Source organism: Phyllostomus discolor, chromosome 6 (genome assembly GCF_004126475.2).
Source record: "Phyllostomus discolor isolate MPI-MPIP mPhyDis1 chromosome 6, mPhyDis1.pri.v3, whole genome shotgun sequence".
Taxonomy (NCBI): domain Eukaryota; kingdom Metazoa; phylum Chordata; class Mammalia; order Chiroptera; family Phyllostomidae; genus Phyllostomus; species Phyllostomus discolor.
The window spans coordinates 157,480,927-157,496,244 of record NC_040908.2 but is presented as its reverse complement, the minus strand read 5'-3'; the positions used below and the strand labels follow the sequence as shown (position 1 = coordinate 157,496,244).

The window sequence follows — 15,318 nt, the reverse complement described above, 5'->3', positions numbered from 1 at the left end:
AATCAAACCTGGGACACTTTGGTTCCCAGCCAGCACTCAATCCACTGAGCTATGCCAGCCAGGGCTGTAATTTTCCCTTCTTTAATTCTTACTTTTACCTCTTGAAATTTTAAACCAGTTCAAATATATTTGATACTACAAGTCTCCCCTTTTTTCCAACATGGACAAATGTCTCTATCACCTTTTCACCTGTATTGTTGTGTGTTATTAACTATATATTTAATTAAATGACACAATCCTAGATTATATATTATTCTTGTTGTATAATCTTGTTATTCAAACAATTTTCACTAAGTTTATTTCATTTGACCTGCACATTCTTTTATAAGGTAAATGTGCTTATTTTCTTGGTCCTTTCAATCTGGAAACTTTGACCTGAGATACAGAAACTTTTCCCACTTATAGGTGAGATCATATGACATTTCTCTTTCATCACTTGGCTTATTTCACTTAACATAATGCTCTCTGGTTCCATCTGTGCTGTTGAAAAGGGTAGGACTCTTTCTTTCCTTCTGCTGCATAGTATTCCATCATGTAAAGGTATCATAGTTTTTCCATCCACTCATTTACTAAGGAACCAATGAAACAAACAAGCAACCAAAATATAATCAGAGACATTGAAATTAAGAACAAACTCACAGTAACCAGCAGGGAGGGGGGAGGAGGTAATGGGCATAAGGGGGATAGGGTTGTCAGGAACATGTACAAAGGACTCATGGAAAAAACCAAAGAGGGGTATGATCAAGGGTGGGGAGCAGGATGGCTGGGATGAGGGGGAGTAGTTGGGGGAGAAATGGAGACAACTGTACTTGAACAACAATAAAAAATAAAGGAAGGATGGGAGGAAGGAAGGAATGAACAAAGGAGGGAAGGAAGTACAGGTAAGTTAACATTAGAGTGGGGTACTGCTAAATAGCCTCTGTTTCTAACATTCACCATCCATGTCACATAAAACTTCAAACTTATTTCATACAGATTTCATGTATACCTTCTAGTAGGATCATATAGATCCTAGAAAAGAGAAATCCTGAGCCCTCCAAGAAAGACATGAATTGATACCTTCATTATCTGCTCTAACTCCAGAATCAAGTTCTGTATGCTGCATGGTGAAGCAAATATCAAAGCAGAAAATAGATACCTAAATGAGTGAGTGTCGAACAGGCAAGAGTAGAGAATGAGTGAAGTGAGTACAGAAGAGAGGAGAGATTGAGAGTGAGCAGAACCAAGGAAAAAAGAGTAAGAGAGTAGCATACAGAAAGACAGAGAGGGGAGGGAGCAAAAGAAAATATCAGGGAGGATATTTTCATGCAAGATTTCATCATAGTACTTGGTTTCTGTCTCTATGACCTACTGCAATATCAGTGCCCCAAAACTAGAAAGAGTGTGCAGTTATGAATCGTGGACAAGGATTCTTGAAAACCCAGGTGTGGAGAAAGAACAGCCCTATCCTGTTTTCATTCTAAATCACTTCAAGTGAGGGGTCCTCCAAGACAGAAATTTCTACCAATCTGGCCTCAAAGCCATCTACAGTTACTGGCCCGTCGGGGAGTAGAGATGCTATTGAGAGTGCTGAAGCAAGGAAAGACTTAGGGATCCTGGACCACTCCAACTCTTTATTGCAGAAACTATGCTGAGCAACTCCATCATGTCTTAGAACACACACTGAGTGTAGATTCCATTGAATCAGACTCACCTTCCATTACAAACTACCATTACTCTGTTCCACACATTCCTCATGGCATTTTTCACTTCCTTATTCCTGATGGTGTAAATCAAAGGATTAAGCAAAGGGGTTAGGATGGTGTAAAATATTGTCACCATTTTGTCAAAGGAGAAAGTGGATGGAGGTCGGGCATACGTGAATATGCAAGGGACAAAGAACAAAACCACAACAGTAATGTGAGATCCACAAGTGGAGAGAGCCTTCAACCGCCCTTCAGTACTGTGGGTTCTCAGAGAGCACAGGATGACGCCATAGGAGACAAGCAACAAAGAGAAGATTATGATGCAGATAAACCCACTATTGGCCACCACCAAAAGACCAAACACATGAGTGTCAGTGCAGGCCAGCTCTAGTAAAGGGTACAAGTCACACATAAAATGGTCGATGACATTGGGGCCACAGAAGGGCAGCTGTAAAGCAAAGAGTATTTGTATTATGGAATGCAAGAAGCCCCCTGTCCAGGCCACCCCCATCAGAATGCCACAGAGCCTCCAGTTCATGATAGAAGAGTAATGCAAGGGCTTGCAGATGGCCACATAGCGGTCATAGGCCATGATTGTGAGAACAATCACTTCTGCTCCAGCAAAGAAGTGTCCAGCAAAGAGCTGGGTCATGCAGCCCTCAAAGGAGATGGTCTTCCTCTCAGAGAGAGAGTCCACAATCATCTTCGGGGCAATGGCGGTGGAAAAGCAGGCATCCAGGAAGGACAAGAAAACCAAGAAGAAGTACATGGGGGAGCCCAGGAGTGCTGGGCTGCTGCTGATGGTCACCACAATTACCAAGTTGCCCCCAAGAGTTGCCATGTAGCTGAACAAAAATATAACAAATACTATTTTTTGAATGTTTGGATTCTGTGAAAGTCCCAAGAGGATGAACTCAGTTACAAAGCTTTGGTTTTGCATGATTACCAAGGAAAAGCTAAATGCTGCCAGACTAAGCATACAAATTCTGAAGTAGTGAGAAAAAGAAAAATTCACCTTGGACCAGTTTGTGATACTATTTATCAGAGTCATTGACCAGTTGGTGCATCCATGTGAAAAGCTGATTACATGCTTCTGTTGTAAACGAGAACAGGAAATTAGAAGTTTGTTGAAGGCTGTAGTGGGAGGTCAGGCAGAAGTCAGGGGGATATAAATTCTTCAATACTTTAAATTGGCCAGAGTTTATGTATAGGAAAAGTATTCATATACAGTAGGGAATTGACATAGTTTTAATCTCCACTGCCAAAGCAGATCACTTAGTAGTGGTTTCCTGGAGTGAATTGCTGAGGAGGGTTCTGAAGTCACATCCACATTGAAGACAAAGAACTTGTAATTTATTGGTCATTCCTGCCATTCGTATGGAAAGGGAATGGGGTGACTCGCATGTCATCACCAGGAAATGACCTTATCTACAAAGAGAAGAGGAAATAACCCCTAGTTTAAGAGTCATTTGAAAATCATCGCTACTTATCCAATTGTTTTGAACTCTGAACTGAATTGGGCCTTTAAGATGAATACAGAAAGCAGTCTGACAGCTGTCACAGGGGAGGTGGGTTAGGGGACTGGATGAAAAGGTGAAAAGATTAAGAAAAACAACTCATGGACAGACAATAGTATGGTGATTACCAGAGGGAAGGAGAGGTGGGCACAGAGGGTATGTAGAAAAGATTAAAGGGTGAATAAATGATGATAGAAGGAGTCTCAACTTTTGATGATGAACATACAGGTGATGTATTATAGAATTGTACACTTGATGTCTGTATAATTTGGTTAACCACTGTCACCCCAATAAATTCATTTAAAAAAACAATGAAAGATGAATTAATTCATTCTCTATAAAAAAGAAATACTCTATGGAAATGTGCTTAGCTCTACACTAACATGTAACAAGTATGTACATGCTGAGTTGGGTTCTTTCTTCATTCATCACTTAAAATAAGAATGGTTGTGCCCTGTCTGGCATAGCTCAGTGGATTGAGTGTGGGTTGTGAACCAAAGTGTCGCAGGTTTGATTCCCAGTCAGGGTACATGCCTGGTTTGCAGGCCATGACCCCCAGCAACCACACATTGATGTTTCTCTCTCTCTCTCTATCTCTATCCCTTCCCTGTCTAAAAATAAAAATAAAATCTTAAAAAAAATACTCATCCCTTTCCCAACTACATATTTAAAAAAATAAGAAGAACAGTTGTTTAGAAAGAAAATACCTACTTAAGGGTATTGTCAACATGACCAAATTAACTAATGTAAAGAAAGCAGCTGTTCAAGAAATAGTCCTAGGAAACCATTCATGTTATATGTTTTTGTCCCTATTGTCCTGAAAGACAATCCATGCTTAAAGAGAAAATGTCAAATAACATGTTGGGCCTGGAATTTAAACACAGAATGCCGGCTCCAACATCTAAGTATTTCTAATGGATCAAAACAAAAAGGAGCAGGGCTGGCCCTTCTGCTGTCTTCATACGCCTGTGGAAATCAAAGTCTTCTGATTCTTTTGCTCATGCTTGAAGGAGGCCCCTTGATCACACAGCGCAAGTGATGTAGATTCAGAAAGTAATAGTCCAATTCTTACAGATACAAATTGGCAATAACCACATAAGTGAGGAATAGAAACAATATGTTGAGTATAGCTAGAGTCTTGAGACTTTTTTAAATATTTACTAATTATTTATACTATGTGGCCCAATATGATATTGTACAACTTGTCATTTATATGACTTTATTGTAAACTAAGTACGTTCATATATAACCTACAAGCTCATCCCACAGGATTATGGTGAGTGTCAAATTGGCAAAATGCAAAAATTGCTTATGACAAGTGCTCTCACCAATTTTCGTCACTATTCTCTCACTTAGCAAGACAGCCACCTCATCCATAAGTCTTCCAAATAGTTACTCCAACTATTGACTATTTTCCATAGCTAGACATCAGTTTTCAAGAATGGTTTTTCCTCATCTGTACATAAAACAGAAACTTATTTCTCAAATGTGTGTGTGTATATACATATAATCTGTGTTAAATCAGTAAATAAAATAATAATGAGACTTACTGTGACAATTAAAAATAATCTGGTCTTTGGGAAAACCATTCAAAGCTAAAAAAATTTACAATGAAGATATGATTGTTTATGGTAATATATGTCTTCATGCTTACTTGAAAATAACCATTTCCACTACATTTCCAAGGTACTAGACATTCTCAAAAAAAATCTGCACTGTGAACACCATATTGAGCTACAAATTGTCACCAAGAAAACAAGAGTACAAAGCAAATGCTAGAAGGTCATTGGATCAGTCAACAACCATTTGTTAAAAAATAAAAGATACCAATGTATGATCCAGCAGTTATCAGCTTCTCAGCAGTGAACATAGTGGGAATGTATTCTTTTAAATTAGTGTTTCAGTTTTTTTCAGATAAATTCCCAGAAAAAGAATCACTGGGTCATAAGACAATTATGTTATTAATTTTTTGAGGTAACTCCATAGTGTTTTCCACAGTGGTTGCACCAATCTGCATTCCCACCAACAGAGCATCAGAGTTCCCTTTTCTCCACATCCTCACCCTCACTAAGGGTACATTTACACAACAGAATATTACTGGGCTGTAAAAAAGAAGAAAATCTTACCCTCTGCGACAGTATGGATGGACCTGAAGAGCATTATGCTGAGTGAAGTAAGCCAGTCAGAGAAAGACAATTACCATATGATCTCGGTCATATGTGGAATCCAGTGAACAAAATGAATGAACAAACAAAATAGAGACAGACTCATAGATAGAAAGAACAGGCTGACTGCTATTGAGGGTGAGGGCTGCTAGGCAGGAGAAGTGAGGGGACTGAGCAAAAAAGAAAAAGAAAAAGACAGAACATTTATGGCCACAGACAACAATGTGGTGATTTTCAGGGAGAGGAAAGGGGGGTGTGGTGGAAGAGGATATAGGGGGGATAAATGGCAACAGGCAGAAACTAGACTTGGGGTGCTGAACACAGTACAGTGTACAGGTGATGTGTTATTGAATTGTGTGCCTGAAAATTGTATAATTTTGTTAACCAGTGTCACCCCAATCAATTCAATAAAAAGGGGGAAAATTATATTAATTCTAAAATTGCAATCAAATTACTTGATATCATGTAATCCTTCTGCAAATGTTTTAACAAATACTTCCAGGATTGTTACCTTGGTTCTATTCCATTTATTAGAACCCAATCTTAAAAAATTTTCTAAAGGTGAAATGAGGTACTGTAAGTTCTGTAATTGTAGATGATAAATGTCTTTCATAACAGTAAAACTTTAGAAATATATAAAATGTTCAATAATGGGAAAATGTTTCTGCAAATCAGAGTACTACAAATTAAGATGCTATGAATACTAAATAATACAAGGACATATATTCTGAGGCATGTTTACAAAATGTCTAATGAGAAAATTAAAATTGTAATAACTCTGCTTCTTTGCACAGACATTTTAATATAATTTTAAAATTTAGAAGAGAACATACGATAGACTTACTTTTGTTATGTACATTTAACATTAAGGGTCAAGCTTAAGCCCTGACTGGTGTAGCTCAGTGGGTTGAGTGTTGTCATGAAAACAAAAAAACATCAGGTTTAAAACCCACAACACCATATTATCCCCTATCTAAACAGTTAAAAACAAAGGAGATGGTTTTTTAGTATAATGTTATTATCTCCAGTATAGGTAATTTGCACAAGTGGAACTAACATGCTAACATACATAGAATCTTACACTAAAAATCGTAAACTAACATAAATCTTCCATAAATAGCCATATCATTGGCCCAGCCCTTCCCAATCTCTATACTCACTTTAAAATCAGTTTGAAGTTCATACACTCCTGTAGGAAGCAGCTGATTCTGTTCATATTTTCCTTGAAAGATTCCAAGGTCTTTCCTTTCTTCATAGCCATGTATTTTAATATACTGGAGCAGCACCAGATTGTGCACGGCCCCTCCCAGCCATGGACTATGGGCTTTAGTCCATCTCATGGGGCTGTGGCCTTGGATATTTGGCCTCCCCTCTCTCCCCAGTGCCCACTATTTCTCCCTCATCCATTTTGGCAGCAAAGTGATTCTAGCATCCGTTTGTCCAAAAAACAATAGAAATTCCTATTTCAACTGCAAAGTACATATAATATTTGAAAGAATATGAAAAATTAGTAGTAAGGTTGTCATAAGTAGTACTTTGTAATTATATTTCAAGTAGTGAATTTTAGATGCATTTATACATACCTGTATGTGCATATCAGTCACATTTGCATGTAATTTTCTAAGTAAATATAATTATTAAAAATTAAAAGAATAGATTAAAGCCCAATTGAAACTACTGTCTTAATTAAGTTCCCTAAATCCAGTGTATTCTTTACTTTAGCAATAAAAGATTTATTCTCTATCTAGCTAATCCTGTTCTTTTTTGACTATCTGGGAAATGTTCTCTTCAGATTTCAGAGCCCTCTCTCTCCTCTCCATAATAATCTGCTGATGTCCCTAAATGTCTCAACTTGTACACCCTTACTGATTCTGGAATATAAAAAAAAATAACCTTTCTCTGTGTTCTCCTATGTCCTTCCTGACTGATGCCTGAACTGTATTTTTCTTCTATTGCCCTAGTGATTCAGTTCACTTTAAGAAAGAGGCAAAGCCACAACCACTAGCACTAAAGCATTTTAAGTTCAGCCATATTCCTGAACTATTCCTGAAGAGTTCTGATGCAGAAATCTGAGGCTACTTATGACATCAAATGCACTAGGGGAAATTAAGTAAACATAATTAAATTGGAAGATTCTGCTCTGTGACTTAAGTGAGATACTCTTTCCTACCCTTAGTGAATGGCTCTGTGCCTTTGCTGGGGATTTAGTACTGGGAATATTAGTGCAATATTGTATTGATAATTGTGAAAGGTAAACAGCAGTTGAATTATCATGCTCCTACAACATGATTATTTATGCATCCTCTGAATTTGCCACTTTTTAAATGAAAACACCAGGATGGGAATATTCAAAACTACACCAGGACATTCATCCTCATATGAAAGATAATTGAGAATACAACTAGAAAGAATAAATTAAATGCTGTTAGAAAGTCAAGACAGAAATATGCACTTATTGCATTTTTAAGGTATTTGGATTTAACCTAAATGTGAAAAACTGAAGTCAGGTCTGATTTCATTAGATTTCAGTTAATAGGACCTCCTAAGCTTCCAAAAACAGTTTGCATTCTGACAGCTGCTATTTATTGAGCATGGACAGTATTATGTGGTAAGCACTCTCCCTAATGACTCCACATGTATTATTGGTTTCTTAGCCCTCTGAACTTGGTAATATAACCACCATCAAAAATAAAGATTCTGAGAGCCAGAAAGGTTATGTAACTAGTCTGAGTGTGCACAGTTAAATGATTTACTCACATGTTGCATTAAACCTCATACCTAGACCATGACACCCTACCTTTAGGTACAGCATCACAACTTCACATTTTCTCTAAAAAGGAAAAACTGTGAATTACACAACTCATCATGTGTGAGTTCCTTGAAAATGCTGATGATAGCCATCTGTATTCTCCATAAACAAAAGTCCACTCAGTGGCTGGGAAAGAATGTAAATCTCTTTTCTAAGTGTTACTTTTACATCTGAGAGAGAGGAAGACCATCTCTGGAAGACAAACTAGAGAATATTCCCTGCTGCCTCAAGCACCATCTTCAACGTGGTCTCAGGGAAAACAATCAATAGAGAGGCAAAGTTTCTTCCTTGATTTCCAATTGGAATTTAAAGACGTTTCCCCGAGAGATCACGAACCTTTAGAATTGCCTCTGAGTTACTGGCAGGGTTTGGAAATTGGAAATCAAGGAAGCTAAAACAGTTAAAAAATAGCATAGCACCCAAAATGAGAGGGAAAAGCCTTAAGGACTATCTTCAAAATGTGACTAATGATCGGTCCTGTGTTTGAATATTTTCACACCATGCTAGTGAGGTGAATTGTGCAGTGGGAAGACTAGAGGAGGCAGAGTCTAAAAGATATGCATAGCTAGATTGAGTCCCACTTTATTCTGTAAAAAATGGAGTAAAAATCCAATAAAACTTGTTTCTACATTTAAGGAGTTAAAACATATAAAGAACAAACTGCTTCATAGTTGGCCTTGAATAATAGTAGCTCACTCCCTTCACTTAACATTTTCACTGAAATAAAAGTCCAAATTAAACTAAAGTACCCTTATACAATACATCCAAACAACATTTATCTTACTAATTTTTAGGGGTAAACATACTTGCTTCCTTACATGCTGTGTTAAGTATCAAAAATAATCAAATGACAGTTGATCCTCATGAGAAAATCTTGATGCTGAGTGCAAAGGGACATCTTAACATTCTTTACAACTATCCCCACAGCAGCAAACTCCATCCACTAAGAATGTCAGACCACCTGACATTTCCTCCTCCAGTTCTTGCACCTTCCAACTTTGCTGTTGACCATTTGTAACTTGTGCCTCATCAGTCTCCTCACTCCTCCACTGAGCACTCTGTATGGCCCATAAGACAAAATCACAGGTTCTAGTTTCCCTCTTCAAACCCTCCTCTTTGTCTTAGAGTGGAAAGAACATTGACTCAGTACTCTTCTTATCCTTACTGCTGGCTTACTCTCATCTCCTAAATATGTGTCATTTAGTCCAGATTCTGTCAAATTGTTTCTCACCAGCTGCTGCAGACTTGACCATATTTAGTACGTTAAGTGTTGCTTATATCTCTTCCAGACCTAGGCTTTGTAGAAAAATGTTCTATTTCTTATGAATTTAATAGCCATGCATAAAGTGGAACACACAGGTACCCCCAAAGAACAGATGTATTATCCTATGACATTATTTTATGGTCAAATTATGGAAGAGATACCACCAGATAACCAATGAGTTTAAGAAAGGTTTATTCGTAAAAAGTAACATGATGCAAAATGTCATAGTGAGAAGCTTTGCTTCATAAAGTGTTATATGGTAATTTAGAGTGCCCTGATATTTTCCATGTACACAGAGGGGCATTGTTGCTAAAATATGTAGCTACATGAAAGATAACTCTACAAAAAATTTGACATAACTTTCTTGATGGATAAAGTAAATATGTAAGGTGGCTGATACTATTATTTACAGATATAAACAGCCAAGTGCATTTTGTTGAAAGGTGGTAAGCATAAATTTTGGAAGACCTAAATTCAAGTTGTGTAGCTCAAACTCTTCGCTGTGTGAACTGAGGCAAGTAAATGAGCAACCCTCCCTTGGCTTCAGTTTGCTTCTCTGTAAAATGAGGATAGTAATATAGATCCTGCTGACTTAGTACATGGATGAGTCACCTAACTCACCTAAATATCTATGATTGATAATAAAGCATTTATTTAATGTAAATACATGTATCACACCTCCAGAGAAACAGCTTTGGAACCTAAGCATATGCACTTTTCTTGAGGTTAGATAAAAGAATGTTCACCTTTGTTTCTTCAAATAGCTCCTCAAATCTTTGAAAGGAAAAATAAAAAAAATTCTTCCATACAAGAAAAACTGTGAGCCATAAGGAATTTAAGAAAATAAGGCCAAATTAAGAATAATTTGAATAACTTCAAATATTACAGCTTATTTTTTGGGGCCAAGAAAAGAAACAGAGTTAGGTCATGAATTATTATTTCTGCCTTCTGTGGGGGGTCTTTCTTTTCACTTTTGGTAGATACATAGTACCAAAAGGGAAGAAATCAACAGGGGTTCTCTAATTCCCCAAATATCCCTTTCCCCACATATTCTAAGAATTTCTTTCCTCTTTTTTATTCTAAAAACTCTGAAACACCAGTCCAAAAGAACCTATGCACCCCAATGGTCAAACAGCACAATTTACAATAGGCAAATACTGGAAGCAACCTAGGTGCCCATCAATAAATGAATGGATCAGAAAACTATGATACATTTACACAATGGAATTCTATGCAGCAGAAAGATAGAAGGAGCTCCTACTCTTTGCAAGAACATGGATGGAGCTGGAAAGCATTATGCTAAGCAACATAAGCCAGACAGTGAAAGACAAATAACATATGATCTCACCTTTAACAGGAACCTAAACAAAACAAACAAACAATCAAAATATAACCAAAGACACTGAAATAGAGGACAGGCTGACAGTGACCAGAAGGGAGAGGGGAGAGAATTTCAGGGTAATATCAGGGAGAAAGGGGGAGGGTTTATAAGAACAAATATAAAGGACACATGGACAAAAACTAGGGAGGGTGGAAATGGTAGGGGGGTGGGAAGGGATGGATAGGTGGGCTGAGATGGGAGTAAAAAACAGAAAACTGTACTTGAACAACAGTTAAAATAAAATTTTAAAATAAAAATAAAAATGAAAGAATCCTAACATCAAAGTCCTATGGAAAAGCCAATTTCATCCACATAACATGTATGAAGAATAATGAAACATAGCATGAGACTCCAGAGAAAAACTTACTCTAACAGGGATGTCCAACCTGTGGCACACGGGCTACATGAGGCTCAGGATAGCTATGAATAGAGCCCAACACAAAATTGTAAATTTACCTAAAACATTATGAGATCTTTTTGTGATTACGTGTTGCAATGTATTTAATGTGTTGCCCAAGAAAACCTTCTTGCCAGTGTGGCCCAGAGAAACCAAAAGTTGGACACCCTGCTAGAAGCATCACACTAGGGATTTAGCATTGATTTTTCCACTGCATACCCTGAATCTATACAAATGAACAACAAGGTGGTGAAAAAGTACATTAAAGTTATCAAAAGCATAATAGCAGAACAATCTCTAGGACCATCTATGGTGTGGCAAAAGATAGAGTTCCTTCCTTTTGATGGCAAGAAGTATTCCATTGTGTAAATGTACCACAGCTTCTTAATCCACTCATCTACTGAGGGCACTTGGGCTGTTTCCAGATCTTGTCAATTGCAAATGCTGCTGCTATGAACATAGGGTGTATATATTCTTTCAGTCATGATGATCTGAGGGAAGGAGGGTGAGGGATAGGTGGCGGTGGGCAAAAGGAGGGAAATGGCACAATTATAATACTGTAAACAATAAAAACAAAGTTTACAAAAGCTATCAAAATACCTAGCAAAAAGCCTAGTGATTAGTAAGTGCTCAACAAGTGTTAGTTTCTGGGCTTCTTTTTTTCCCTACCAATGATTTCCAAAATTTGTTAATTTTCTTTCACAGTGTGTTATAGATATAATCCTCCCTGTTCATATACATCATTACGTTCTTGGCATTTGAACAGGCTAAGCTACTCTCTTCTTCAACAAACTCCACATGGCATTTTTCACCTCTGAGTTTCTCACTGTGTAAATGACAGGATTAAACATGGGAGTTAGGATTGCAAAGAACACAGTCACCAGCTTGTCCACAGGGTAGGTGACCACAGGACGCATGTAGGTGAACATGCAAGGCACAAAAAAGAGTACAACTACCATTAAGTGGGCTCCACATGTAGAGAGGGCTTTACGCTGTCCTTCAGAGCCATGGGATTTCAGGGAGCTCAGGATGGCTATGTAGGAGGTGAGCGGCATGGAGAAAATAAGCAAGCACATGGCCCCACTATTGGCTGCCACTATCATTCCGAGCCTATAGGTGTCTCTGCAGGCAAGTTTCAGCAGTGGGAAGAGATCACACATGAAGTGGTCAATGACATTGGGACCACAGAAGGGCAAGTGGACCATGAAAAGAATCTGTACAGTGGCATGCAGGACCCCCCCAATCCAGGCCACCAACACCAGGAGGCAGCAGAGCCCCTGCCTCATGATGGTCACATAGTGAAGGGGCTTGCAGATGGCCACATAGCGGTCATAGGCCATGACAATGAGGAGGATGATCTCTGAGCCTCCCAGGAAGTGCTCCACAAACAGCTGAGTCAGGCAGCTGCCCAAAGAGATGGTTGTCCTCTGGTACAACAGGTCGATGATCATTTTGGGGGTGGTGACAGAGGTGTAGAGGGCATCTATGACAGACAAGCAAGTGAGAAAGAAGTACATGGGAGCTGAAAGTGTGGGGCTGAGGGAAATGGTAATGGTGATGAGCAGATTAGCCAGAACAGTTGGTAAATAGGAAAATGAACAAAAAGACAATGAGGAGTATTTTCTGCAATTGTGGATTCTGTGTGAGTCCCAAGAGAATAAACTCGGTCACGTTGTTAGAATGTGTGACGTGATCCATGTAAGAAGCAACACTTTCTTAGGACCTAAATTACCTATAAAGAGAGAGAAAATGAGACCTGTTACACATGAAGGATTATTGTGTGAATTTCATAATGCAGAAATAGGATATTCACTGTAAAGGTGGAACATGTCCTTGGCACCCCTCACCCCACTAATGGTTTCAACTCTTTCTCACTTCCTCCATAATGCTTTCCATCTCTTCAGATGCCTAGGAGCTACCACCTGAAAAAAAAATCTATAGGACAACATTTGATGTGTAATTTACCATAAAAATACTGGGTTATATACAAGAGATCCAGGTTCTCTTTCTGGTTCCTACTCCAAGTGACTTTGTGAAGTCAGTTCAGTGCCCTGCACTTCCCAGCCTTCTCCTGTATCCGTCTGTACAAATTGAAAATCTCAGCTGCATTTTGTAAGTTGCAAAGTGCTACACAGAAGACTTATTCCTTCTTCTAGAATTTATATTTGAACCCATAGTTTTAGCTGTGGAGAGAAAGACATGGTAAATAAGCATCTATTATAAGCAGGCACATGGAAGTGTTTTGAAAATACACCCTCCCTGGTGTCTTCCATAACTCATATGCTGTTCATGCATTGTTCCTCCCTGGACCTAGAATAGTGCTTGTCATGATATCTGCACCATGTGGCCCCTTTGGTTGATGAATAAATGGTCAGAAAATTGCCACCTTCTCTCATCTCCCTGTGTAAGAACAGGCCTGCTCCCCCAGCCTGTAAACCTAGGAATTCAAGTGCTTTCATCGCCTGCTCTGTTTATCATTGCTCTCTGTTTTATGAGAAACATAAATAAGTTTTTGAAGGAAAGCTGAATTCTAGATTAATAGTATATTGTTTACAAATTTAAAAATAGTTCATTTTTCTTGTTTAAAACTAATCTAACACAATTTTAACATAGTCACATTCAGTAAATTTATAGCTTCCATAGACTGGGATCAAAAACAACAACACTTGGATAGGTGCTCAAAACATGAGTACCTATCAAGCAAAGAAAGCCCTTATTTTCAAAGTTTTAAAAACAGAAATTTAATGTAGAAAATAGAAGTTGTCTGCTAGATAAGACAGATAAAGTGTTGTACATATAAATAGAATCACATATATTGAGTACTTACTTTAAGTATCTAATACACATTCACTCATTCAACAAATATTTATTGGACAATTACTATGCATATATTAATGTGTGTTTGTCCACATAAATCATAAAAAGTGTCCTTGTTAAATGCCTTTTGTAACCACTCTCCAACATTTTATTACCAAACAGCAGCAGCTCACCCATCCATGGTATGAATGAGTCTCCCCACTCCTGCAGGTTTCTGCTATAGGCATTCTCGTGCCTTCCTCTCCCACACTCCCAGCACATCCTTCACCCATCATGCCTGCTTGCAGGAAGATGTACCATCACCAACAGAATGAGGAAAGATGGGGACAAAAATTTTCCAAAAGAAACAGGGGAGAAAAGATAAATATATTCTGAAAAAATACATATTTATTTTCCTTTTAAAGGTAAATGGATAAACAGCTGTATTTTTTAATTACCCCAAATGAAAATGTTATACACATGTGAAAACAAAGTGCAGCAGCTTCATTGAATTCCCTTATTTATTCTGAGGTGGACTCCCCCAACAGGGCAGAAAATACCATAGTGCACGTAGTGAAAATAATATATAATAAAAATGGTTTGGAAAGAGCTATGAAAAAATAAAAGTTACCCTGTCTTTTTTCTTTAACTCTATCATATTCTTTGTAAGAGTGAACTCTAAAGACAAATTTTTTAAAGAGAAAACTCATTACATGCAAATATGTTCAACATAATTAATTATTAAGAGCTGTGGAAAATCAGAAACAGCTTGGAATGTCCTACACTAAGACCTCAATAGGTAAAATATCATACATCTCTTTGAATAATATGTGGGTATTAACAGATTATTTTTAAAATTGAGTAATATCAGAGGAAAATTTTGAGGTTATAATATTCAGTGGAGAAAAATTTGAATATATAATAGGATTCTAATTTAAATATTTATCAGTAAAAAAGACCTCAACATATTTTTACTACTGCATTTATCATATTGAATTGATTATATCTTTCCTCACGCTTCATGTACTGAAACAGAGATTTAAAATTAATATTGGTGGGGGCAGGGGTGATTATGTGATTTCTAAGATGCATTTAAACCTGAGATTCTATAATTATGTGATTTAGTTTTGGGGGGCAGGGTTGGGAATCTCACCTATGAACTTGCCTGACATAGCTCCATGATCAGGGTCTCAGGACTTATTAGTTCACCAAGAAAGGAGAAAAGATGCAAGTTTAAAAATGACAACTAGCTCAGCTACTGTGTCTTTGTTCACCCATAAATGGCACCTCTGGATAAGGCCCTT

At 37.7% G+C, this 15,318-nt stretch overlaps 4 protein-coding genes and 1 long non-coding RNA gene across 6 annotated transcripts in view; 1 reads left to right on the top strand and 4 right to left on the bottom strand.

Moving 5' to 3' along the window:
* The window catches only part of LOC114500084 (olfactory receptor 4C15-like), a 33,586-nt gene extending 26,955 nt beyond the window's left edge, over positions 1 to 6,631 (bottom strand). The window contains exon 1 of the mRNA XM_028516672.2: positions 6,528 to 6,631. The gene's annotated coding sequence lies outside the window, so the exon portion shown is untranslated. The remainder of the gene's footprint in view (positions 1 to 6,527) is intronic.
* The window catches only part of LOC114499916 (olfactory receptor 4A5-like), a 203,310-nt gene that overhangs the window by 132,993 nt on the left and 54,999 nt on the right, over positions 1 to 15,318 (bottom strand). The window lies entirely within an intron of this gene.
* Positions 1,005 to 7,358, top strand: LOC118501350. The gene is made up of 3 exons (XR_004903988.1): positions 1,005 to 1,146; positions 3,312 to 3,322; positions 7,348 to 7,358. It is a non-coding gene; the product is annotated as an uncharacterized LOC118501350 (long non-coding RNA).
* On the bottom strand, positions 1,656 to 2,664 carry LOC114499971 (olfactory receptor 4C15-like). Its single transcript, XM_028516522.2, has one exon. The coding sequence runs from the start codon at positions 2,662 to 2,664 to the stop codon at positions 1,690 to 1,692; it is 975 nt and encodes a 324-aa protein (XP_028372323.1). The 3' UTR covers positions 1,656 to 1,689.
* LOC114499011 (olfactory receptor 140-like) lies at positions 11,688 to 12,916 on the bottom strand. Its single transcript, XM_028514974.2, is given in 2 exon segments — positions 11,688 to 12,801; positions 12,803 to 12,916. Coding segments are annotated over 2 exon segments (930 nt in total). The 3' UTR covers positions 11,688 to 11,985.

Coding starts and splice junctions, on each gene's coding strand:
- LOC114499971 (XM_028516522.2), bottom strand. CDS start 2,664: ATGCTTAGTCTGGCAGCATTTAGCTTTTCCTTGGTAATCATGCAAAAC.